At 39.1% G+C, this 26,053-nt stretch overlaps 1 protein-coding gene across 1 annotated transcript in view; it reads left to right on the top strand.

The window, feature by feature from the left end:
- The window catches only part of atp6v1ba (ATPase, H+ transporting, lysosomal, V1 subunit B, member a), a 55,480-nt gene that overhangs the window by 4,083 nt on the left and 25,344 nt on the right, over nucleotides 1-26,053 (top strand). The window contains exons 2-6 of the mRNA XM_036593057.1: nucleotides 18,787-18,842; nucleotides 19,323-19,421; nucleotides 22,243-22,336; nucleotides 22,483-22,560; nucleotides 22,709-22,848. Coding sequence (XP_036448950.1) covers nucleotides 18,787-18,842; nucleotides 19,323-19,421; nucleotides 22,243-22,336; nucleotides 22,483-22,560; nucleotides 22,709-22,848 — 467 coding nt within the window. The remainder of the gene's footprint in view (nucleotides 1-18,786; nucleotides 18,843-19,322; nucleotides 19,422-22,242; nucleotides 22,337-22,482; nucleotides 22,561-22,708; nucleotides 22,849-26,053) is intronic.

The following is a 26,053-nucleotide window of genomic DNA, read 5'->3' as shown; positions in this document are numbered from 1 at the left end:
GAAAATAACTTGTCGCTCGCTGCTGTCACGTTTGCTATCGTGGTGGTAACGATCATTTTATAGGTGGTGAATTGATAAAATTTGCTCAGTGACCGAGCAATTTTGTGCGGTAGGATGAAAAGTAGTTGTTCTCTTACTAAAAAAGTTATAAAAAGAAAAAGTCTGCTGGTCTGGTCTGGTTTTAGTGGACAAAATTTAGTGTTTTTGCTGGGGGCTCCCAGCAATATTGATGCGGAAGGTGTACAAAACTACACTAAACAGCACTTCATTAAATACTACTGCTTTTTGACCATTTTATCCACAACACTTATCATACAGGTCCATTTCGTAGGTGTACAGTTGCTGATTGTAGTGCATGCAGTTCATGCACAGTTTATCAATGCCCCTCTACACCATTGATTGGTCTCTTTCTGACCACAGGACCACCACTGACCAGATATTATTTGGGTGGTGGTCCATTCTCTGCATGGTGGCGCATGTTGTGTAGCGGTGGGGGATATGGCAAAAATATTACATCATGATACTTCAAAATGTTTTCATGATACACAGTGTGCATCACTATATCCAGTTTAAAAAGTTGGAACAGGCAAAATAGAATCTGTAACGCCATATGTAAGAATACTATAATAGTTATTAGGATTAGTAATAATCATAAATCTACTACAGTAATTTTTATTCAATGTTTTACAAACTTCATTGCACTAAATTCTGTTAACCAGGCCTATTTATGCTCTCTTTTTACAGAAACTTGTTAGTGTTCTTTAACTACTGACGACATCCACGATACGCTCAGAAAAACATATTGTGACATTTTATCTTTATTGTGATAAATTATATTGTCATATTGCCCACCACATGTATGTATTGCTGATATGAATACATCAGACACAGCGTCCACTCTCTTGTAGCTCTGCTATGCTGATGTTCAGTTAGAGACTGTAGCTCATCTGTTGGTGCACATTTTGTGTTCTTCATCGTCTAGATGTTTATCAGTGGTCAGTTTCTGACCACAGAGCTGCTCCTGTTTGGTTATTTTTGGGTGAACAGTCCACTCTCAACCTAGCAGTGATACTGACGTGTGTAAAAACGCTGTGTCTGATACACTCGTACCAGCACCACATACACTGCCATGTCAGTGTGACTGCTGTACTGAGAATGGACCACCACCCACATAATATCTGGACAGTGGTGGTCTTTTTTTTCCTCCAAACTTCAACAGCACAGCCGGCTAATATTTAGTATGATTTAGATGGTCCCTGTGTGTGTGTGTCTTTTCCCTCCATGTAAGAACCGTGAGATCCTTTTGTTCTTCGTAATGTAAAAACAGGCCACGAAGGCGAAGCGGAGACCTCTTGTTGTGCCGACGTCTCTTTTGATAGCATAATTTGCGTCTTGTGATGTTCCGGCACTTGATTCGTTAATTTTGTTTACCCTTTTAATGAAGAGCCCAGCGAAGAACTGCCTCACATTCTCCCTGTCTCGCTCGCTCTTTTCTCCTCCTTGTGTATTATTGATGTTATTCACCATCTACCTCATTAATTTACACCTCAAACATGCTTTCTCTGAGACGGCCAGGTAGCGCAAGGTTTTTATTTTTTCCCCGAGCGTGTCACAGGAAAGCTCGGGCTAAAAGCCTCTTAGCAAACCAGGAAGAAATGACTTAATGGAAGAATTGAATCTGAAAGCCAAAGCAGAGACATAGAAGGAGAGGGTGAGAGAGAGACACCCGCCTGATCCCCACCCCCCTCCCTCCACCCACCCAATCCCACACCCCTCTTAAGAACAGCTCAAATAGCCCCTCTAATGTAGGCATGGCTGGATAGCAGCACCATTTTCTTCATCATCAGGGAGCGAAAGGCTGAGTGTGTGCTGATAGCAGCCTATGATTGAAGGCAGTGATGAATGACGGACGTACAAACATGCCGCGCGGTCCTGCACCCGGGCGTCCCGAGAAACCAAACCCCCTCACCTCAAGCCTGATTGGCCAGTTCTGCTTTCTAAGAGAACTTGACGTATGCAAACAGATACAGATCTTGAGTCTCATTGGTCGAAGCCCTGCATTGATCATCGATCAGTTTCTCAGAATCCTTGAAGCTGATTAGGTCAAAGGTCTATGAGCCTGTTGATGTTATTAAAATTAGTCACTGAATTTACGTTTTGTGTCGCACGCGTACGTGTGTGTGTATACACACACACACACACACACACACACACACACACATATATATATCTCCATTTTTGTTTTTCAGTTTTTGACATTTGGAAAATGCCTTTTGCCCTTTGCATTATGTGTAAATTACATAATAATTGGACATAAGAAATCACTTAAAATTACTTGGACAAAATGTCTGGTTCCATTGACTTATATTAAAAGTAACATGTTTTTTCCGTCTCCTGTACAGTTATCATTTTGGAGATACAAGGTTTTGTGTGTATATATATTTAGATAGACCGTATATCCACATCAGTTGCCGTAGTAACAACATATGCGTGCGTATTGTTGCTGTCTGAAGAAAAACAAGTACCTTCAAAATGGTAACTTTAAAGGAGACGGCTAAAACATGCTTCAGTTTTAATGTAAGTTAATGTAAAGGCATTTTAATCTAAGCGATTTGAGAGGATTTCAATTAGGCTGTTTATTGTAAATTTTACACCATGTAAAGGGCAGCTGCTGGACTCAAATGAAGTAGAAAAATAAAAATAGAAAAAAGAAGATTGACAGTGACGATAAGCTGACTAGGTAGGGCAAAAACTTAGCAAACCTAATGATGATGAATAGCTAGTAGAACGGTTACTATATTTCCAAAAAGTTTCACTTTTTATTAACTACAGCATAAATAGAACATGAGTGCAGGTTGATCTCCTAATAAGCTATAAGCTGTAGCAGTGATGTTAAGAGATTTAAGTAACTGTAAACTGCAACAAGTAAAGTGAAAATGTCTTCTACTCTCCATTTTTAAGCTGTAATATGTGAATGTCTTACTGACTTTCTTGTCACACTTTCAGACATCCTGAACGGACAGAAAAAACACATGAAATCCAATCTGACCGGTCAAACTGAGTCACATTATCAGAACTGGATCAGATTCGAAAACCACCGACAAATGTGGCTTGAATACAGTTGCAGAAAATCTGTCCTGCTTAATTCGGATACACCACAAAATCTGATTTCAGCTGCCAGTCTGAAGAAGGCCTAACAAATCTGTCCTGAAATGGCACTTACTTACTGTGTGATGTTAGTTGTGCGGTAGGAGCATTTGAGTAGTTTCACCATGACGGCCACCTTTTAGTGTGAAGGGCCTCAATTCAATAAAGCTAATTATAAAGCTTAATGTTTTTAAAGAACCGTTATTGTGAATATTTGCTGTTGCTCAAGGTTTCAGTATCTCTATCAGAAACAGAAAAGTTGTTTCGTGCTGTCTTTCGTTTGCTGGTAATGTTCAGGCTTTGTGTCCTTCATACTCGCAGTAACTTAAGCGCTGTTTTACTGGGATCTAAATGGTAAAATAGTCAATTACGTTTGATGTGAAAATCCCATTAAACAGGATGTGATGTGGCCAACAGTTCTTCATTTCTCAATCATGAACAAAATGCACCCCAGCAACAAACTGAAACTGTGAACATATTCACATTTGTTCCACATTGCTGGCCATGCTGCTTTGCTTTTGTGCAGTAGCAGCCATGCATGCACGAGGTGTAGTTTTACTTTTTTGCTGCTTCTCCCGAGCGGTGTGCACTAGAATTATCTGCAGATACACCATCATGGCTGATTTCACTCAAAAAAACCAAAAAATGTGTCCTTTATAAAGGCCTATCTGCTTTTCCTGGTAATCAGCTACTGCTGATGTGAGCCCTCGTGGTATTTTTGTGAAACTTATACTAGGATGATTTGATAAATTGGCCTGTCAGTGTTAAGCACTGTTCACACCGGAGGACACAAGTTTTACAGTGTAGTTTTTATCTGCATTTCTCAGTGATTTTAGTCGACTGTGCATCAGTACAGATTCCAGCGTCTTTTACCTTCCATAAAACAAGCAGTAGAAATAAACTCAGGTTTTATTTATCCTGTGCAGTAAAACTGATGTGGAAAAGGAGTTTCCTGGGTATAAAGGCATAAAGTGTTCTTTGTGGCAAAAATCAAGCCAATCAGCCTATCATTCTTCAACTCACAACATGAAAAATGTAAAAATTACAGAAAAACATTTCATTTTGCAAATGATAATACTAATAACTCTGTGCATTCACTAAAGACAGCAAGTCAGATGGTGGGGGTAACCAGAATATGCCTCACTTACATTAACATGTTTTTTACTCCTTTCTGGAGTAAAAGCAGCGCGCAAATCGAGTAGCCACTCCGATCTCTGTCATTTCTACCGAGATTTCTTATCCCATGTGTATCCCAGACTTCATATGCTAAAGCAGCATTGCTCCACCTCCCTGTTTAAAAATGGATTCTGGCTGAATAGTACTTTGTATGGAGTCCCGCTGGTGACATCACGTATAAGTAATAATAATGCATGGCCATGATTTAATAAGGCATGGGAACGAGATCCTAGTGGCCACGACTTAATTATCTCATTCTCACGCCTTACTAAGTCATGGCCACGTCGTATTTATGTGTAGGAACAAGATCCTGATGCTTGGCCACGCATTATTTTTATTTATACAGGATGTCGTCACACCTATGGCTTAAAAGATTGATTGTTTTTATTTCAAAATGGCACTTGAAATCGCATGAGCTGCAATTTTTACAATAGCCTTCATTTATCAACAATGTTGTCAACAGATTTTAAGTGGGGAACCTAAAACACGAAGCTTGTGAACCGTTTGCACGTGAAAATGTTCACAATTTAACCTGCCAGACTGCCCGTTACTGGCTATGTTCTAGCCTCAAGCCAAAAAAATGGATACGGTCATCTTGGCCAAAAAAAAGAAGCCCTGGACCTCAATTTCTAGAAAGTAATCACAATTTAAATCGCCATTGGTATTGATCAGAAAAATTAGAAGTAGAGATTTTTACTGAATTGCTCAGCTCTGCTGGTTTGCATGGCAAAATTCCCTCTATAACAGTTGACGTGTGACCCTTAAACATAAAGTACCTGCTTAACACCTATAGATGGCAGTAGCTGTGAAAGGCCAGTCCATTTTGTGGGGCTATAGCTTCTATACTCAGCTTGCTGTTTGGTATACATTTGCTATGGAGGAGATATGACCAGCTCCAGCTCATATTTGTTTGTGATACACTGATGTATCGTGATATATTGGACCATAATGCATGTGTCGTGTATAATGAGTTAGTTGGGCCCATTGTAGATAGTCAATAAAAGGCGTAAAGCGCTAGTAAAGCAAGACCATCCCAAAATGTCCAGAATTAGGACGTAATTACACGCTGTCGGAGGGATTCGTCCTCGTTTCCGACATTTTATTTGTTCGTGCCGTTCTCTCCGGGTTCCTCGTGCCGGGCCTCTTGCCGTTGCGATGAGCTGATCTGTTCACACGCTCGTGCTAAGTCAGTCGCCTGTGACTATGAAAGCGACAAACAAATAAAGCGAACACAATACTCATCTAGCTTTTGATAGCTGGGGCCTTTTTTTTTATCTTAATCATGTCATTTGCAACAAAGGCAATTAACCCAGACTGTCTCCGCTCTTTGTTTTATCTCTGAATAGACGTTTAAATGAAATGAAAAGACATTCAGCGCGGTAATGGTATTTCTGTGAAGAAACAATTACCCATAATGACACGGTTATAAACAAATCTTTCAGATGTCACAGCCTGCTTTATTTTGCCTACAGTTTCCTGTTTCTAATCCTTTTGTCCGCTTGTAATTAATCAATTGTCGTGACAGTGAAAGAGAAAGCCCCCGGTGGGCGTTTGACTTTGTCTTGCCATCAAAGAAAATGAAATGATTTGAAAGAAGAGTATAGAATAGTTGACTTTCAAAAATAGTATCCAAGTCTCTAAATTATGTACCACTTAGACTGAGGGGTGAAGAGAGAGAGAGGGGAAAAAAAATGCACCCATTATCCTGAGCACAAAGCGCCACGACGCAACGCGCGTTTTCTTTTCCTCCGTTCAAGGTTCCTGTTGGCGCCTCGTGCAAAGTTGTTGGTCTCGTTTGTTTGTTTAAGGCTCCAGAATAGAAAAGTCTCTCATATTTAGTCGTTGTCTGGTGTTCACCCTGCATGTGTAGTAAGTTTCTCAAAATTATTAGCTTATGGCATATTTGCATGTAAAGTTTTGTCATTGCACTGTGCTTCTATGTATATGTGTAATGAGAAGCTTATCTATCTGGATCTTAAATGCATAAACGTTAAACTGAACCACATACAGCAGTTGGTGCACCAAAGCGCAGTGGCATACAAGGTTGCACATTCAGTGTATGAGGCCAATCAGAGCTTCATTTTTGCTTCCACACATGGTAGATTCAAACCACCTAATCTTAGGGATGGGTGAGATTTGATGCTGTTTTTATTGTATCATGGAAGAACAGAACAGTTAGGTGGTGGTGGGCTATTGTGCTAAACCACAGCTGCCTGAAAGTGTGGGCCGTGAACCGAAGTTGGCCCATTAGGACGTTTGGTTTGGCCCACCTGAACTGTGCCCTCACCCAATAAGTAGAAAGATATTTTTATACTATTAATGTCTTACTATGTTCTCATTTTGCTTTTAAATTTGTATTTTTAGAAGCATTTTAGTCAAAGTATGGTGCAATGTTATGTTTAAAATTTCAATGTTATATCTTCTGTACTCTGTTAATATTGTTTCATTTTTTGGCCCTTGGCCCACCAGAAACCTTGCACTTTGGCTCCCCAAGACAAAGCATTTGGGTACCCCAATGCAATTCATTCATAATTTATTTATTTTTTTTAATGTAATGAACTTTTGTGCATTTGTAATCCCTATAAATAAATGTTATTTCTCCGTAATACTAATCCAGCTAGATGTAGTCCCAGTTTCAGAGTGTTTATGTTTATGTTTATGTATCGGCATCAACAGATACGTGCATGAAAAGTATCGGATCTTGCCATCGAACTAGAATTCCTGTATCGGTGCATCCCTAGCAAATACTCTTTGCTGTTTACTCCTTGCTAGTTTTGATATTTTTCCTTGAACTTGTTTTTTTATAGTTACAACTCAATGGAAAGGTGAAAGCCGGTGGCTACAGGAAACCCCAAAATTAGACATTTGATAACCTGGGATGCATTTTCTGATTTAGGAATTCTTGGCCATGGAGGATATAGTCACTGTCCAAAGAAAAATCTCCATTTTTTTATGTTTACTTTTCTACAGCATTTGAGCATGGAAATGGTCCATACTGCTTGGAATAAAATCTCTTTACACTAACTTGACTGAAAAGTAAAGAATGTTTTTGCTCTCTCCTGTAAAGTTACCACTTTGGAGATACTTGTTTTTTCTTTAAACTGCGACGATATTTGAATTTTCAAATATAAATGCTTTTATAAAGTGTACAAATTGGGATTAAATGCTAATACTTGGATTAGCATCACAGAGAAACATTCATTTGGTACAAATGTGGTAAAATGAATAAAATGCAGATTATTTTGGCGCATTAACCCTTCATGTAAACTTCATGTAAACATTCTGCTTCTCCACAATACAATAAGCATATCAAATATCGGCTTCAAATATGTCAAATCTAAACTAGAGGTGGGCAATATGACGATGTTTTAATTGTTATTGTGATAAACCGTTTGCATTTGTGTGTGCATATAGCGGATATTGTCCACACTAACAAAGTTAATATCAAAAAAAAAAAAAACGGAATTATTCCTGTTTGTTTACTGCACTAATGCCCTGCAAATGCATTGCTTCTCTGTCAAAATAGTCACATTTCCTATTGTGTATCATGCATCATATTTTTGGCATATCACCCACCTTGAATCTTCACTATTTGTTGTTGCTAATATTGTTACAACTCTAATATCTTTGTGCCTCCCTATTGGTGCGGTAACTCTTAAGGAGGGTAAAAAACTGAAGTGGCAGATTTAAGAGACGTTTGCCAACTTGTTGAAGGCCTGGCTGTTTATCGATCTGTTGCCAGGCAGAGTCCTTCCAAATAACGTGCAGATTGCTTCGAGCATTACAGCCGTTTCAGTCTATTGTAACGGCGCCACTTTGCTGCCTCCTTTCTCCAGAGAACAGCGGAGGGGGTTAACCAGTTACCTCAGCGTCGCTGACAGCCCTTCAGTCCGGCAAACACGACCAACAACACACAGAGTCCTCTGATTACACGCAGTCCAATCAGCGCGAGTGTGCGGGGTGTCCTCACTTTGCCGCCGTAGCCGCTACCTGTGGGGTAAAAAGCATTCCTCTTTGATGGGGTGTCATCACTCTCAAGGGCTTTGTTAGGACAGCTACCATTATGCCAGGCTGGCCTGTTGGGGCTGGGATTGACTTATTATTATTTTCTCTATTTTCTCGATTTGAATAATGTTTTATAATTGCTTTTATGGTAAACCTTGGACTGTACCAAACGAGCAACTTACTGTTTCTTTAGAATTTTTTCATATATCATTTAATGCAGCTGGCCTAAACTTTCCCTGGCTGTGTTAATGTATCTGCCAGATGTATTCACATGAATAAGGCGCCACATGACCTTCTACGGCTCTTAGATTAATGAAGCGACACTTGTCGCACTTTATTTATTTTTTTTCTTTTCAGTTCCCAGCACTCTGACGGCTTTTGAGGGTTTGAGGCAAGATATTTCAGGCTGGCAGATTGTATTTTATTTTATTTATTTATTTATTTATTTTTTGGATGAAAGATTCATACAAAAGTCTCATACGAGACTCTTAAAAAAAAATATTCCATTTTTCTGATACTCTTGAAGTTTTGAATTTTGCCGCATTTTCTTCGGATTCTTGTACTTTTGAGTTCAGAGAGCTGCCGTGCTGCTGTCAGTGCCATAATTGGATTCTGTCTGTTTGCAATGAAGCCCGTATGAATGCCATCGTGGTCCCCCCCCCCTGTCAGTTTCGATTCACAGGCTTTCATCCATCCTTTTGCTCATCCTCTATTTCTCTTTTTATCGCATCTCATTTTGCGATTTTCACACATAACGTTCGGAGCTTCTAAATACGATTGAATCGAGCCACAATTACGTCTCTTAACGCGAAAGCTGGTGCAATTATGACAAAAAATAATTGATTATTTTTGCAGAAATGTGTTAATGTGTGTTTAGTCGGAAGGACATTTTTGTGGCTTTTGAAAAAGCCTTTATTTGTATGCCACGTATTGAGGCCGTCGCTCGCTGTTCGGAAGAATGGCCGGCTAATTCAGTTAACGCGCTGCTTTTCGATGTTCATTCTGTACACGTTTGCTTTAGTCGGCCACTCGATTCATGAGAAATGGGCCTTTACCTTATTGCAGTCACATTCAGAGTGTAATTTTGCAGCGGGGATGTAAATGTCCGACTTCATTATGGACCTTTTCTTCACTTTGTAGAACATGAGTTCTTGGAGCTAATGTTTCTGAGCTGACGCTGGTGTAAGGCCTTATGTCACTGGGTCTGTTTGATTCGTAGTGCCCAACTTTTGTATTTGCCTCACAAAATTTTTGATCCCCACACAGACTAGAACTGTCGAGTATGTCTCACATTACCAGTTCATGTGCTCATTCTTTTCCCTTGACCTCTATTTGCATTTGGAGCAAAACCTTGTGTTCCCGTCTCTTTTGTAGGTTTTACATATTTATTTGAAAACACCAGCTGCTGTTTGCTCCTTATTTAGATTTCATTATGAATGGATTGACAGAAATGGTCCAAAATAACTTGACGTTATATTTTGTGACATTATCTTGCATTGAACACTGGGGCAGTACCCCTCCTGTCACTGGGTTGGGACCCTCAAGGGAACATAATTGTACCATAATTCTTTGAAATTATATTTTCTAGGTTGTATTGACTCCACACATTCCCTGTCTCGTCTCCAGGCTTTTTATTTTATTGTTCTGTTTTAAAACATTCGGTTATGAAAAGGTACAAATATGTACTTTTCACCTGGAAAAACTTATTGAAGGTTCACAATTGGACCTTAAAACCACTGTTGTACCTTTTGAGGGCACATTTACATTGTTTTTACCTTGATAAATGAAAAATGTACCTGCACAGAACCTTTATTTCTAACATTAAAGTTGAACTTTTCCTATTGAGTTTTTTTGGATTTTCACAGCGGTGACTGGTTTCTAATGTTATTTACTGATTTAATCTGGATTCTGTTTAATGATTAGGTTCATTTTTCATTCATTGCTCTCATTAATCTTATTCTCTTGATATTGTTTTGCTATTCTGTGTCTACCAGAGGGGGATGATCCTTGGTTGCTCTCAGCGTTTCTTGCCACTTGGCCTGCTCATGTGGTGCTTGGATTCAAATTTCTAATACATTTTAATTGATTTGAAGTGATTTGAAAAAATAATTCAATGTTGCATCATTTTTACTGGAAAATGTTGCATCTTTAATTACCCAAAAAATAAAAGTTATGTCATGAATGAGTATCACTAAAATTGGTTTAAATACTACTGTCATTCATTTTCATCCATTAAATACTCTACTTGGGTTGTGCTCCATCATCTTCTGATGACACTATGCTCACTTTATACACATTATCAGTGGTGGGAAAATAAATGAATTTGAAAATGTACATAAAATGAATTAATAAAGCTTTAACTTTTACAACCAAGCTTTATAACTGGCTTTATAACCAGTGTCACGCAGTGGATTGACAAAGCTTACTGTGCTAATATGTTGTTACGCAACAAAGTCTGACTTCTTGTTTCTTCTCCATCTTAATGATCCATTTTTCCCATCGATGCATTTTTTATTCTTCATTACCTTCGTGTGAAAAACTGGAAAAACCATTTTAAGGATGTGGAAGGTGTGACGACGAGCTGGAGGTCGAATATAAATCTCGCCTTTTGTTCGACCTTTTCAGGACTAAAGGATGAACGTGGTTTTCTGTCAATGATTCATCCAATCTTGAGTCGATACTCGCCCTCGCCAGCCTTCTGTCGACAACGCCAGGGCGCTGTTTTAGCATCGGAGCACTAATCTCTTGTTCGGGATCTGTTGTTTTGGTGTTTTTTCTTCTTTAATTAAGAACTCTGTCTATGCATATACGTAGAAACAGTCTAGCAGGTGTCATGGGTTGAGTTGTATTATCTACGTATGCCTGTTTGGTGCCCTTCCGATTCCAAACCGAGGGCAATTAGCGCTCTGTTTACACAGCGTCTTATAGAAAAGCCAGTGTGTTCGTGGAAAGAAAGGAAGATCCCGAGAAGAAAACTATGAATTGCAAGCAGACCATCACTGTTACAACTGCTTTTGTGTCGTTAATTCGGGGCTTTTTGCAATGCACCCGCAAAAAAAAACAAAAAAAAACACCAAGCCTGTCCCGTACAAGCCCCCCCCTCCCCTCCCCATTCTCACCCAAACGCTCTCTCTCCTCAGCACCTCATCCCTCTCTTTGAGAGAAGGACTGGGGAATGTGTTGGAATGCTCTGTTCCTCTTTTCTCTGCCACTTGAATGGGCCCTTTTAGTATTTCACACCAAGGTGTCCTTCAGGGCGCGAGGTCAGGCTACCAAAACAGCTCCTAGCGCCGGATTAGAACCAATTAACGTCTCTTTGGACAATGGCGCCTTGGCAGCTCCGCTGGGCCCGGCTCTGACCCAGTGCTGCCGTTACACAGCCAGCCCTCGCACCGCAGCCACTCCAGCTGAAGTGTCCCGCGAGAGGCGGGGACAGTTTTTCAATCCTAATGGGAAATGTTGCTACTTCACGCCTTGCGAATGTATAGCCATTTTTTTAATCTTTATTATATTTTTTTTTTTTAAAGCAAGGCCCTCTTTTCTCGAGGCGCTGAAAGGGGCTCGAGTGCAGAGGCCGCCCAGTTCATCACCGTCACACAAACTGCGTTAGGACTGGCTTGTATTGCCGCTCGCATATACGTTTTCCCCTCTTTATTTGGTGGTTGTTGAAATTTTACAGGGTTTTGTGTGATTTATGTTGGCTCTTGTATTATTGTTTTATTTCTGTGATTTTCTAGAACCTACTGAATTCAAAATTAATTTAATTTAATTTCTGTCATTCATTCATTCCTTATTTAGTGGTTGAGATGTAGATAAACTCATTCAGAGTGGTTTGGTGTGAAATGGTTCAGATTTCTTTACAGTGGTGGTGATAGGAACTAGCGGTCGCCATGACTACAACACAAATATAGACATTTTATTTACTATCCCAAACCACCAGTGAACCTACACGAGTCTTGAGCTTTTATTTTATTTTATTTTATTTATCTTTTAAGGGGGTGATTATGTTGGCTCACATGTATCTGTCCACCATAAATTAATAAAAAAAATCATTTTAGACCAAAATCTTCTCAGAACTATCGTAAAACAGTGTCTCAGACATCAGGCAGTGAATTCATAACCATTCATGTAGTAACTTTCTGTGAGGGACCTTTTAGAAGTGGATGTCTGGTTCCTATCACCACCACTGTAAACAGCTCAGAGTCGGTAGGTTTCTCTAGAACGGAGAGCTTTTTTATTTATTTATTTATTTTTTTGTCTCACAACACCCTGGATGTACCCCTCCACCATGATAGGATAGAAAAGAAAAAGGGAAAAAAAACATTTTAGGCCAAAACTTTCTCAAACCATTTCATGTAGTAACTTTCTGTGAGGGAGCTTTTAGAGGTGGACGTCTGGTTCCTATCACCACCACTGTGAACAATCCTGACAGTTCCCCTTTAAGACTAAGCCGAAGGTACGGCTCATTTTGGTGGACGCTAGACTTGTGTTTTTGGCTGAAAGATTTCGGTAGTGTTGTCCATTAGTAGTGTGTGTGTGTGTGTGTTGTGTTTTGAGAGATGTTTTAAGAGGTTGATGCACAATTATACGGTGGCAATTTTCCTGCATCATAATTATGATCACATCTCGGTAAATAGCCATATGAATCTCTTTTGAAACATATGGGCAATTTGTAGGGTAAGTGTAGCTATTAAGTCCATTTTATAAACACATCCATCGAAAGCACGTACCGCAATTTGTCTGGGCTGGGTCGAAAAGGAGGCGTAGAACAAAACCCATAATGTCTTGCAAAATGTCGGAATTTGCAGAAAAACGCGTATTTCTGCGTATTTGTGAAAAGGGCATTATTTGGTGTTGGCCGTGATTAGGCTGGTGTTTTTCTTTCAGAGTCATAATGATAATTATGAGGCTAATCTTTTATTTAGAGGGGAAAATGTGCTCTCTGGAGATCCAAGCAATGATGACGATGATGATTTCATCTGAAGCCCTTTGGATTATTTATTTATTTTAGGCAGCACGTGTGAAGTTTCCTGGTCTCTTCAGTAACTATAGTCACCATAGGCTGGCGCAAGCACTCACTTTTCACCACAAGATGCGATCACACCGGTCACTTGTACCGCTGTCTGTCGTTGTGGTGCTGCGTGCGAAAGTTTGTGCGCCCCTGGTCAAATTCCATGTTATTGTTGTTTATTTGAGTGTAAATAGGTTAAAACATCCACTTCATAGAACACACTTCTGCACATTTTAATGCACAATTACTGTTTGTTTGCTGAGTTCAACATATTAAGGACGAAAGAATAACATAAACCGGGGCCTGTGCAAAAGTTATGGCAAATTTTATGGTTTGGTTATTTTTGTTTTTCTCCTAAAATGTTAAACCCAGCGCATGCTTTCTTTGTATTTTTTAAACTTATCAAAATGCCATATTTAAGGTTTATTTTGACTTCAACAAATCATGTTATTTGACTGGGAGTGTTCAAACTTTTGCATTCACAAATTAGCTACTTTATAGTTAGTATTTCCATGCTACCTTTTTTTTCCTGCTCAAATGTTTTAACATCGTAAAAAGCAGCTTTTTTAGAAGTCTAATCCTTCACTAAATCTCAGTGTTATTGTTTTTTTGCCCCCCATACAGTCTTTATTGTTTAATGTGATAATCAAGTCACATAACAGCACAAGCTTGATATAGATGGTTAGATGTTTCCTCTCTGCTTCCTGAGTTCTAATGGTGAGTGTGTGTTGTAAGTTTAGTGGGATGCTCAGCTGTGATGTGCCTGATAGAGTGAGCAGTATTAACACTTTAACTCCCTCATTAACCCACGTTTACGGGCTCAGATGCTAAAACCGGCCTTGTTTCAACGTTAGCGAAGGCTTCGCGCACAGCTGAATCATTTTTCCCTCTTAAAACGAGACAATTCTGACAATGTCTTTCGTGTCCTCGCTGAGCCACAGTCACAGAAAAGCGAAGGGGGTTTCCAAGGTTTAAAATACAGTTTATGATCTGTATGAGAGGCTGCTTATGTTGGCTTCTCATAATTATTTTATGACTAGTTTAACCAGTATATGTGGTTCTCATGTCTTTTATATTTTGTATGTTTTATATCTGTCTTAAATTTGCCCTCCAGTTGAATTTAATTGATAAAAATTTAATAAAAATGTTTGAAGGAGTAGAAAACGTGAAAACGACCCACTGAGACGGAGAGAATATTTCTAGTTCAGTTGTGTCTTTTGGCTTAAAAAAACTCCAAAGAGAATCTTGATTTGTGAAACTAGTTTGTGTTGATTAATAGTAGTACTTATTTATTGATTGATTGATTTGATTGATTTTTATATAGGAATGCACATCAATGACTGGCTGAATCACTGTCTGAACTGGATAATATAGTTTAACAAGCTGACCAAAAACAAAAATCATTAATATCATTGCTTTATTTTAGTGGTAATGAATGCATTAATTAATTAATAAACTGGAACTAAGAAAACGTGACCTAAGAAAAGTTAACCAGATCTTTTTAATATTATTGCGTTATTGAAGAGTGTACAGTCAGTGGCTTAAGCTCTGATCTAGATGATGTAAACAAATAAAATGTCTAGTATTATAACAGCCAATGTGTTTTATAGGTTTCCGAACTGGATAGTGAATGTTAACGGAGGTTTACCAACACAAAAGAGTATTGTTTCTTTATTTAACCCTCTATTAATCAATAGTGAACTAGATAATAGAAGCTAAAAAGAATTAGAACGTTATTTAATTGTTTAACCCTTTATAATCAATATCCAATGTGCGATTGGGGTCTGAACTGGTTAGTATAGACTAACAGGAGTTGACCAAAGTAAGAAGATAGAAGTTGAATGGTGCTAGCAACTTTGCAAGAGCTGACCAAAGCAAAAAGATCATTAATGCTATAAACTGTATAAGCTAGTAAGCATATAAGCTTATATAATTTAATATTATTGCATTATTTAAAGGTGTACAATTGGTGGCTTAGGTTGTCTCAGATCATGTAAGGATTTCTTAAAACTGCTTCTCAGACTGATCTACATAAAATGGGCAACAGACAACTAAAAGTGTTTTATATATTATATTATTAGCCATTGATGCGTCAGTTTAATACTTTTACGCTCTGTGCTGTGGATAATACAAGTGGGTAATGTAAGTGGATAACATAAGCTAGCAAAATAGCAAGAGCTGACCAAAACTAAAATCTTTTAGTTTATCACTTATTATTTAAGAGTTTACAAAGTCTGATGAGCTAATAATGTTTGAACTGGACAGTGCAGGCTAACAAAAAATTGACCAAAGCAAAACAGTGTATTCCCTGTGTAATCAATAGTGTATGTGTTATCAGTGTCTGAACTGGACAATAGAATCTGTAAAAGCTGAGGAAGCTGACCAAACAAAACATAATGTTATTTCATTGCTTGACCCTCTATAATCAAAAGCTTATGTGCTATTAGTGTCTGAACTGGACAGCATAGGCTAACTGGAATTGACCAAAACAGAAACGTCTTTCTTGAAGAGAAAGAAGAAAGGTGTTTTGTTTTTTGTTTTTTTTTGCTTTAAGCTTTGAGTGTTAATAAATGAATGATGCTAGCAACTTTGCAAGAGCCGACCCAAACAAAAAGATCCTTAATATTACAAACTGACTCTACTTAATATTGTAAAAAGACTCACAACTCTTTTTATATTATTGCATTATTTAAGAGTGTATGATCAGTGGTTTAGGCTGTGTGGCTCAGACTACGTAAGGATTTCTTAAAACCGCTTCTCAGTCTGATTTACATAAAATAGGCAAATAGACAACTAGAAATATTAAATATTATTAGTCAATGTGCCGTCAGTTTAATATTACACTCAATGTGGTGTCTAAAGTGGATTATGTAAACTAGCAATTAGCGATTACTATTTGAACAGGACAATGCAGGCTAACAGAAAGTTGACCAAAACAAAACGGTATTATTCTGTTATTTAACTCTGTGTAATCAGTTGTGTATGTGTTATGTGTCTGAACTGGACAATAGAATCTATAAAAGTTAAAGAAGCTGACCAAAACAAAAAGTCTTTATTTCATTGTTTTGACCCTTTTATAATCAAAAGCTTACGTGCTATTAGTCTCTGAACTGGACAATATAGGCTAACAGGAGTTGACCAAAACAGAGATGTCTTTCTTTCTTTCCTTCCCTCTGTTCTCTCCCTCCTTTCTCCCTCCTTCTCAACCTATGTTACTAATTGGGTGTGAAGTGCAGGTGTGTGTGTGTGTGTGTGTTGTGTGTGTATGTGTGTTAGCGGCGTATTCAGTGCTTTCCAGGCTAATTGGAGGCAGAATGGATGCTCCCCGTCGGGCTGCAGTTTGGGGCATTAAAGCCAGGCCTCATTTCCGCCGGGCTTTGATATGAGTGACGCCTCACACACAAAAACCCAACACACTGACGAGTTTACAACACACACACTCACACACACTCATTCATCACGTCTAAACACCCCGGGACACACTGAGACCCTGATGGACGACCCAGAACAAGCCAGAGCTGACCTTTGCTGCCCCGTCCACACAGACGCCAGGACCGAGAGACAGCACATTGGCTCTGGTGACAGTGCAGCTAATGTTTCCCCAGAATGAGCGAAAAGCTAAAGTGAGGACCACACCCCGTCTCTGCTGCTATTGTTAGGCCTTCTGCTAATGACGGCCGCCCACCCGGGCCCACCCAGGACACACACCTGCAGTGTGTGTGTGTGTGTGTGTGTGTGTGTGTGTGTGTGTGTGTGTGTGTGTGTGTACTTTATAGTGAACTATTCAGTTTTCATTGAAGTATTTCTTTGAATGCTGCGTCGTTTTTGGTGTAAAGTTTTTGTTGTTTTGGTCTCACTTTATTTTGCTGGTCCACTTCAGCTTGTATACAAACGTTTAAGCTGTTAACATCTTGTATGTTGAAGCTCAGTTGGGTTTGGAGGCCAGGACTGACGTTACGTTTAGAGTGAGTGTTAGCTTTAGCACTAGGGAAAAGTTTTAGTTAGAGATGCACCTACATTGGAATTGTGCGCCGAAGCTAATATCTGATATTTTTAATGTACATATCTGTCGATTCTGATACAGAAACATTTGTAAAATGCAGAATTTGGGACTAAATCTGCCTGGATAAGCATTACAGAGAAATGTAACGGTTATTTCTATAGGATTATAAATGCAGTAAATTTACTAAAATGCAGATTAGTGCAGTGTCGCCTGAACATTCAGTTCAATAAATACATTATAAAACACAGAAGCCATTCATGTGGTCAGATTTTGGCTTTTTGGGCTTTTTATAAAAAATTTTGATATTTTTAAGGTCTCACCTTCATTTTTGGTGAAAGTGTACTTTGTTAGCCCCCTTTTACCCTGTTCTTCAGTGGTCAGGACCTCCATGGACCCTCACAGAGCAGGTACTATTTGGGTGGTGGATCATTCTCAGTACTGCAGTAACACTGACATGGTGGTGTGTTAGTGTGTGTTGCGCTGGTCTGAGTGGATCAGACACAGCAGGGCTGCTGAGTGTTTTAGGTGTACAGCTCACACATTGCTAATTGTTGTACATGAGCTTCCATTACTTGTTAGCTACATTAGCCTCATAGCTCCAAAGAAGCAAACTTCAGTCACCAGACTTGTCTTGGCTGGTTAACTTCGTTTGGGGTAAACTTGAGCTCGTAAACTTAATTTTCCACCGGACTGTCAAACTTTCACTTCAATGCTGGAACAGGCTTCAGCACCTCCCATGCTCTTCCCAAGACGTTCCTCTTCCACTGCAATCCGTGTGTAATGCTCCGTACACTCCTTCTTTTCCTCCGTTAGAGCTTTTATTACACATTCCCCCTCAGAAAGAAGCAGTTCCAGCCTCTCTCCCTCTAATGTCTGTTATTTCTGATGCATTACACTCAGACTTCAGGCCGATAAATGACAGGCAAGCTATGGAAAGGTGATTGTTGAGGCTGGAAAATTGGCATTCGCTGTGCCCGCGTGAACGGGGCAGGGTCGTGCTCGGGTTTTGGCGAAGTGAGGACCGAGTCCCCGTCTTTGCGCCTGCAGCGAGAGGACCCGGCCGGCCCTGACATTTGCACACGGAAATGCACAGAAAGTCAGTTATGATGCTTCTGTAAAGGTCACTGTGTGCAATTAGACGCACAGGTGTTGTAGGACAGGCAGCATGTGTGTCTGTGTGACTGAAGGCTCTCGTGGTGAATTTTGTCCCATAAAGGAGCCGTTTTCACTGCGGAGCTGGAACAGGAGACTCACCTGAGTACGAAGTGCTGGACGATATGCGTATATATGTCGAAACTGATTTTTAGTTTGTTATGCAATAATAACTTTATCATATATCCTCAAAGTACCCTGATATGGTGATATTTTGTCAAAAGAATCTTCATTATTGTTCATTTTTTTCTTTGTATGGATTTTGAAAGGTGTTGTTCTGTTTTTTCCTCAGCGTACACCACTGTGTCAGGTGTTAACGGCCCCCTGGTCATTTTGGACCATGTCAAAGTAAGAGTTTATTTATTTATTTATTTATTTATTTATAGTGTATTTTTTTTATTTGTTTGTCTTTAAATATTGGACATGCAGTGTTTGACGTTGAGACCTGATTGATGTTAATCTTTCTGTCTTATGTTCTTTTTCTCTCACTCTTTCTGCCTTTCTTTCCTTGTTCTTGTTTTATTTCTGATGTTCTTTCTGCCTCTTTTCTTTCTTTCTTTCTTTCTGCCTTTTTCTTTCTGTTTTTCTTTCCTTTTTTCCTTTTTCTTTCTTTCTTTCTTTCTGCCTTTCTTTTCCTTTTTGTCTTTTTTCTTTTTGTCTTTTTTGTCTTTCTTTATGCCTTTATTTTTCTTTTTGCCTTTTTCTTTCTTTCTTTCTTTCTTTCTTTTGGCCTTTCTTTCTTTTTGCCTTTATTTCTGCCTTTCTTTCTTTCCTTTTTTCCTTCTTTTTTCTTTCTGCCTTTCTTTCTCTCTTTCTCTCTCTCTCTAGTTTCCTCGTTATGCGGAGATCGTCCACCTCACTTTGCCGGACGGTACCAAGAGGAGTGGTCAGGTGCTGGAGGTGATCGGCAGTAAGGCTGTAGTTCAGGTACGACTGCAGTGTCTCATTTCAGCCTCTACTTCAGCTCTTCTGATCACCTCGACTTAAAAAAGGAAGCACGAAGCTGTCGTTTAGAAATGCTGTACCGTCGATTAATGCAGGGTTAGATTCTCATATTACAGTTAAAGCTGCAATTAATGATTATTCCTGTAATCAGTCGTTCTGTCAACTGTTATTAGATTAATCGTCCACCACTGCCTTTGTCACCTTTTAGAATTCAAAGGTCCATCTGTGCAACATTTTTATTTATTTATTTATTTATTTTTTATTCATGGTCCAGGGAAATGAGGCCATATCGCCCCCTACGCTTCCTGTAGTGTATTACAGTCTGTCAGCATGACTGTGTGGATCATATGAACATTATAGAGCGCTTTTTAAATGTAACAACAGAAGTCATATTGCCCACTACACTTCCTGTAGTGTATTACAGTCTGTCAGAATGAATGACTGTGTGGATCATATGAACATAATGTGCTTTTATTTTAAAGGAAAAGATTTTTTTTTTCCCTCCATAATTGATGTCATCGTCTACTTGTTGCAGCTCTACTCTCAGTGTAGACTTAGCCAGAGTAGAAAAGATGTATGTATATATTTCATGGCCATGAAAAATTTCTCAAGTGACTGTTACTCATCTGTCCATTTTGTGGGTTTTCCATAGTGGAAGTGGTAAAGAGGAAGTGGGCAAAGGCTGAAATATTGCTAAACTAGGGCGGTTCTTTAAACGTGCTGGTTCCATCACATGACTGGTTAATCTTTAGTATGTCTAATGAGCGTTTAGGTATTAATGTATGAGTAGAAATAATTTCAGTAAGCGGATTTACCTAATATGTGCAGCCTTGGGTGCAAAGCTTTAATCAAGCCTATTGAAGCAAATCTAACCGCACCATATTGACTACCTAATGAAGAAGGAAAGTCTGGTTTGTCTGTTTTTTCTCCTGTGTGTAGCAGAATGTTTCACTTCTGTAGGTTTCTTTCTTTTGCCCTGAGATGCAGCTGAAAGAAATTTTTCTGTGGTCTGAGAATGCATTGTGTTCTCCTGCCTACTGAATTTGGAGGGACACAGGGTTCAGGGTAGCATTTATTTTGTTAGTACAGTGACTGTAGGCCAACTGTAAGAGCTAGGCCTAAGAGTGTTTGGGCTGTGGCTAGCGATAGGCATAAACTAACTTGTTTCATAACCACCTATTTATCTAGTGAAATGCTGCTGTAATTTGGTGAAAAGACTGTGATTGCTGAGATCAGATAGATAAAAAAAAATGTGAGTGTGTTAGGGTTGCAATGTATATTCAATAAAATAAAATAAGTAAAATGAAAAAGTCGTTTAAATAACTGTCACAGCGCTCATTAGCAAGAATGCCAACCAATCAGCACTCAGTGGCAAGAATGCCAAGCAATCAGAGCTCAGTAGCAGTAATGCTGACCAGTCAGAACTCAGTAGCAGTAATGCTGACTGATGGTCCCACTGTGGCTGGGCAAGTATGACGATATTTATTGTTATTGTGATAAATTATGTTTCAATACATCACAAATAGTTTATCATGGATATCATAAGTACTTAAAGAACTCTAATCAATGAGAACCTCATTAGTCCTGTTTAACTGGATTTAGTGCAGTCAAGTGTGTGAAATTTTAAATAAAAATCAATAGTAGTTGATGTTATTTCAGTGGATTTTTTTTTAAATTTGGCTTTTTTGTCTGTTCCAACTTACCAGGTATCAGAAAAAATAAATATTGTGGCTTACTGTATACTGTGAAAATGTCTTTAGGTATTGTAGTGTTCCATTTTTACCATATTACTCAGCTTTAGGTCTCGCATAAATGATTAGAAACAAGTTTCACATTTTATTTTTAGCTGTTCAGCTCTGTTAACCCCAATTCATTGAGGACTCGCTCACAGGGGCCCTCTAGCGTTCTGCAGGCATGTTTTTGATATAATGAGAGAAATAAGAAGTGGCTAGGCTCGCCTTGAACCATCTCTGTTTTTATTAAAGCATGCACTTCAGTGCACTGTTTTTATCCGTCTCAGGAGAAACGGCGAGCCAGCAGTTGCAGCACAACTAAAGAAAGCAAGATAATCTACCTGCGCATCACACAAACTAACTAGGTGGCCAGGAAGCTGTTTTCAGTTTTTAAGACAATGTGGGTAGAAAGACGCTGATCCTCTGCTCTCCTGCAGCGCTCATCACCAACCTTTGGTCTCAGCAACCTGGTCAGGGTTGCCAGATTAAGCATGGTCCTAAGAATAGCAATGTAGGCTACTTGCTATGACAGTAGCCTACATTGCTATTCAATTGTTTATAAGTGATATTTGTGCCTTGCTTTGTTTTTTTTCCAAGTTTTAATAATAATAATAAAACAGCAATATACAGCACAATATATGATTTTAAAAATGTTTTATTTGATTTAATCATTAAAATTAAGCTCTTCTTAGCATTCCTTATTTTTCTAAAACATTTAAATACCTGATAGAATATTTGAAAATGAAAGTATTCTGTAGTTCAGCCCTGCAGTACATATCTCACCTGCATCTGAGAGTTAAAATTGAATCCATTGATTAAACTGCAAAAAGTTTAATCTCAAGTTCGAGTGCAGCACCGTAAACTTTGACCTGTCCACAGAGAAAAGACCAGTGCCAGTTACGGGATTCAGTGCACTTACATGCAGATTTGTACACGTGTCACAGTTTATTTTTAATTTTAAAGCAATCAGTTACTCATTTTTTGGGGTGTTTGTGTCCTTGACCAGTTCAGTTCAGTCATCTACAGACGAGTCTGGATGGTTTTTTTGATGTTTGTTTTGCAATCTGCAGGTGTTTGAAGGGACCTCAGGGATCGATGCTAAGAAGACTGCATGCGAGTTCACAGGCGACATCCTGCGCACGCCCGTATCTGAAGACATGCTGGGTAAGTATACAAAATTGGTGTGAAGTTGCTTTTAACTGTACATGATCAGTAGTAATGAAAATATAGGGAATATTTGGAGTAATGGTTTCATATATCTGTGATTGTGATTTAGTTTGATTATTGCGCCCTGGTCATTTTTCCTGCAGGACGTGTTTTCAACGGCTCTGGTAAACCCATCGACCGCGGCCCCAGTGTCCTGGCTGAGGATTACCTGGACATCATGGGTAAAAAAGACACCTTCAGTTTCTTCCCTTTTCCAGCTTAGCCCTACGTTATCAATTATTTATTCAATTATTCTCACTCAGCAAAAATAAATGGCCCATAAGCACACTGAGCGTTATTGACCACTTTTTGACCTTTGACCTCTCTCAGGCCAGCCCATCAACCCTCAGTGCCGTATCTATCCAGAGGAGATGATCCAGACTGGCATCTCTGCCATCGACGGCATGAACAGCATCGCCAGAGGACAGAAAATTCCCATCTTCTCTGCTGCTGGACTTCCACATAATGAGGTGTGTACCTGTGAATTCATACCGTTGAATCGACTGATTCAGAGGGAGAAAAACAACGACCACCAAATCTGAACCACTAAAACTGTTTGCTTGCTTGAATTTCTACATGCGTTACTGTGCAAAACATCCCTGAAAATAAGATTTAACCTCTTATTCTCCAGGGTATATTTTGATTTGTCCATCTGAATTCACATGACCAAATTGTAAGGCAAATTATTCAGTAACTGCATGAAATAAATGTACATTTTTATTTTATTTATTTATTTATTTTTCCCCTCAAATTAACAGCAAATGTGTTTTATGATCATACACATTTTGATATATGCCAAAAATAAGCCAAAAATCTTTTCGCTCTTTGTATTATTTCATAAAAATAAATTTTACACAGCAGATCACTGAAGAGACGCCATCTGTTTCTAGTTTATAGCCCAGATTTGTGGAAAAATGGGTCGACTTTCAGTAGACAAAAAAACTTGTGAGTTCAGCTTCTTCTATTATAAGGGTTTAAAATGACATCACCCATCTATTTGACTGGAAAGAAGACAGTTACAGCTCTCATACGACATTCACCTTTTGAGTGTAGCTTATGAAACATGAAAGTTATGAAGAATATGACGAAGTGCGTTTTGGAACCACCGGTGGTCTCAAGGAGTTGAAAAGGTTAAAAGCTATTATCTGGGCAGTAAGAGTTTAATTTGCTCAGAAAAACACAAATATTAGCATAAACACAAATAATATTAATACAATAACAATAACAACAACATTATTTTTATAGCGGTTTTTGCAACTAATGTTGTCTCAAAGCAGCTTTTACAGAAACGCAGTTTATTTCCAAACATTTCCTCGTGCCAGCCCAGTAGTATTTGTTGTCATTATTCAATACTTGGTTTAGCTAAATCACGTGCTGCTGATGGAATTTAACAAATCCATGCGATGGCTGGAGGCGTCCAGGAGGGATCTAGAACCAAACGTTGTTCCTCCTTTTATAAAACAAGAAATTGTTTTGTTTTACTAAATATATTGTTTGTTTGTGTTTATTCTAATGTTACAATGTGTTTTTAGAAGAAAATCAGGTAAATGGTTTTTAAACAGTTTGTTTAGATGCCTTTAGAACCTACGTGTCAAACACAAGGCCTGCAGGCCAAGTCAGATCCGTGACACAATCCTGTTAGGCCTGCAAAATTATTTTAATTTTCTATTAATATTAGCCAATTTCACCATGAACTGCACTACAGTCCCCAACATGCACTGCAACGTAATGTGTGCTCCCACCCCCTCACCAACAACGATCAATGGGACAGCACCACAAAAACAACAACAACAAAAAAATGATGCCATGTGTTTAGTTCAAGCGAATGGGCAGTTTTAAAACCTGCTGTACTTGGGGACATTTAAAGAGGTTTAACAGTGATCTGGAGCTAATGTAGTCTATTGTCCTACATAAAACAGTTTGTTTTTACTTAAAATTATTTTTGAATTGTTTAAGTATTCAGTGCATATTTTTGCCGTTGTAGTTTTGGCATATTTTGAATAAAAAAATGGCCAGTTGGGGTGATGGCAAAATGTTAAGGAAAAACAAAATAAAAACACAGCTGGACCATGGATTAGTTGAGTTTTAAACATGGCCCTGTTAGTCGTTGAGTTGGACACCCCTGCTTTAGAAGATGTCTGCGCAGAGCCACGTTTTCCATGAGCTCCCATTGAACTCTTACATGATTAGAAGCTTGTCGGTGCCGTTCGGTGAAACTCAGTTTTTTACTATCTCAGTCAGATTATAATAAAATTTGTTGCTCGCTTCTGAGCTGTTTATTGTCTTGCTTGTGTCTCAGTGCCCAGCTGAACAAGGGAACAGTCTAACATGCTGTTTACGGTGGTGCAGTTATTAAACCACAGGAGACACATTTACATTTGGCCAGTTGTAACCCACTGCTGTTTCTCAGCACGTTCCTGCGCAGAGTGGACAGGTGATTCCTAGAGTGCGTCTCCATGCATATGCCTGAATGAGTGCGTGTGAGAGACAGAGGCCTCTGATTGCTGTTATTAGGCGCAGGAGCTTTAATCGTTTTCTGCCTGTGGTGCTACAGCTCGTCGTAACAGAAGTGGGTCAGGAGGACAATCTCCTAAACACACTCTGACATTTTTACAGCACGTCAGTGGAGCAGGGAAAAGAGCATAGGGAAAGAGAAGGAAGATGCAGATGCACAAGGCTGAGAACGTGGAAGAACCTGACTAAGCTTCTTCAGTCATTCAGAGAGTTGACTCTGATCACCAGTTTTATCACCAGATTGCTTATGAATCCATTTATTTAAACAACTAATTTACACTTATCCACCTGTTCATCTTACAGCACTTACACTGAAGTTATAACAGTGTCTCAGCTTGGTCTCAGCTGGTTTACAGCGAGGCACCGTGCTTGCTCACCCAGAAGCAACATGTGGAAATAGACACGGCAAGAAAATTAAATGAACCTCCATGTAAATAAGCACTTTCGTCATGCTATTTAGTTAGCTGTGCTAGTTACCTGGACCTTTCTAGCTAATATTACCTACACTAGCTCCTCTCTTTCAGTCTCGACAACAACACAAAGTAAATTTAAGTTCTTATCTCACTATGAAGCTTTCAAATTAAGATGGTCTGCTTTAACCGTCAAACAGTGGATAAGCATGGCTGCTTACAGGCTGCTGTTGGGTTTGTGATGCTAATAAAGGTAGAACTGTGTCTCTGTCTCTTCAGGGTCAAACGCTGAGCGAAGCTGCTTGATAAGATTCGAGAAATTGTCTGGAGTGAAATGTGCAGAGCAAACTAACAGCTCTGAATTAAAGCTGTCTGGGATCCTGTAAAAGATGTGGGAGCTGAAGGTCCTATTCACCAGCTTGTTTTGTGAATTTTTAGTTCCAGTTGAAATGGTGCCTCAGTTACATTCTGGTGCCTGTACAACCCGAAGCGTTTAAGGTAGAACGGAACATTTGATTAAGCTGGCTAATAGGAAGCCAACTTCAGCCTTGTTTAAGGATGAACATCAGTCTGCCGACAGTTTGGTTTCTGGGAAGGGAGTGAAAAGTGCCGACATCTCTTCACAGCCTGGAACGCTACATTTCTGCACATAGTCGGCCGTTTCCATTGCTGTTGCTCCGTTGCCTTTGTTCCGTTCTTCACAATGCCTGCTGGGCTAGAACGTTGGCTTGTATGTGTACATTTTGGGGGT

The sequence above is a fragment of the Colossoma macropomum genome, unplaced genomic scaffold, assembly GCF_904425465.1.
Source record: "Colossoma macropomum unplaced genomic scaffold, Colossoma_macropomum, whole genome shotgun sequence".
NCBI classification, from domain to species: domain Eukaryota; kingdom Metazoa; phylum Chordata; class Actinopteri; order Characiformes; family Serrasalmidae; genus Colossoma; species Colossoma macropomum.
Note: the sequence above shows the minus strand (reverse complement) of the source record. Positions and strands in the feature narration are given on the sequence as shown.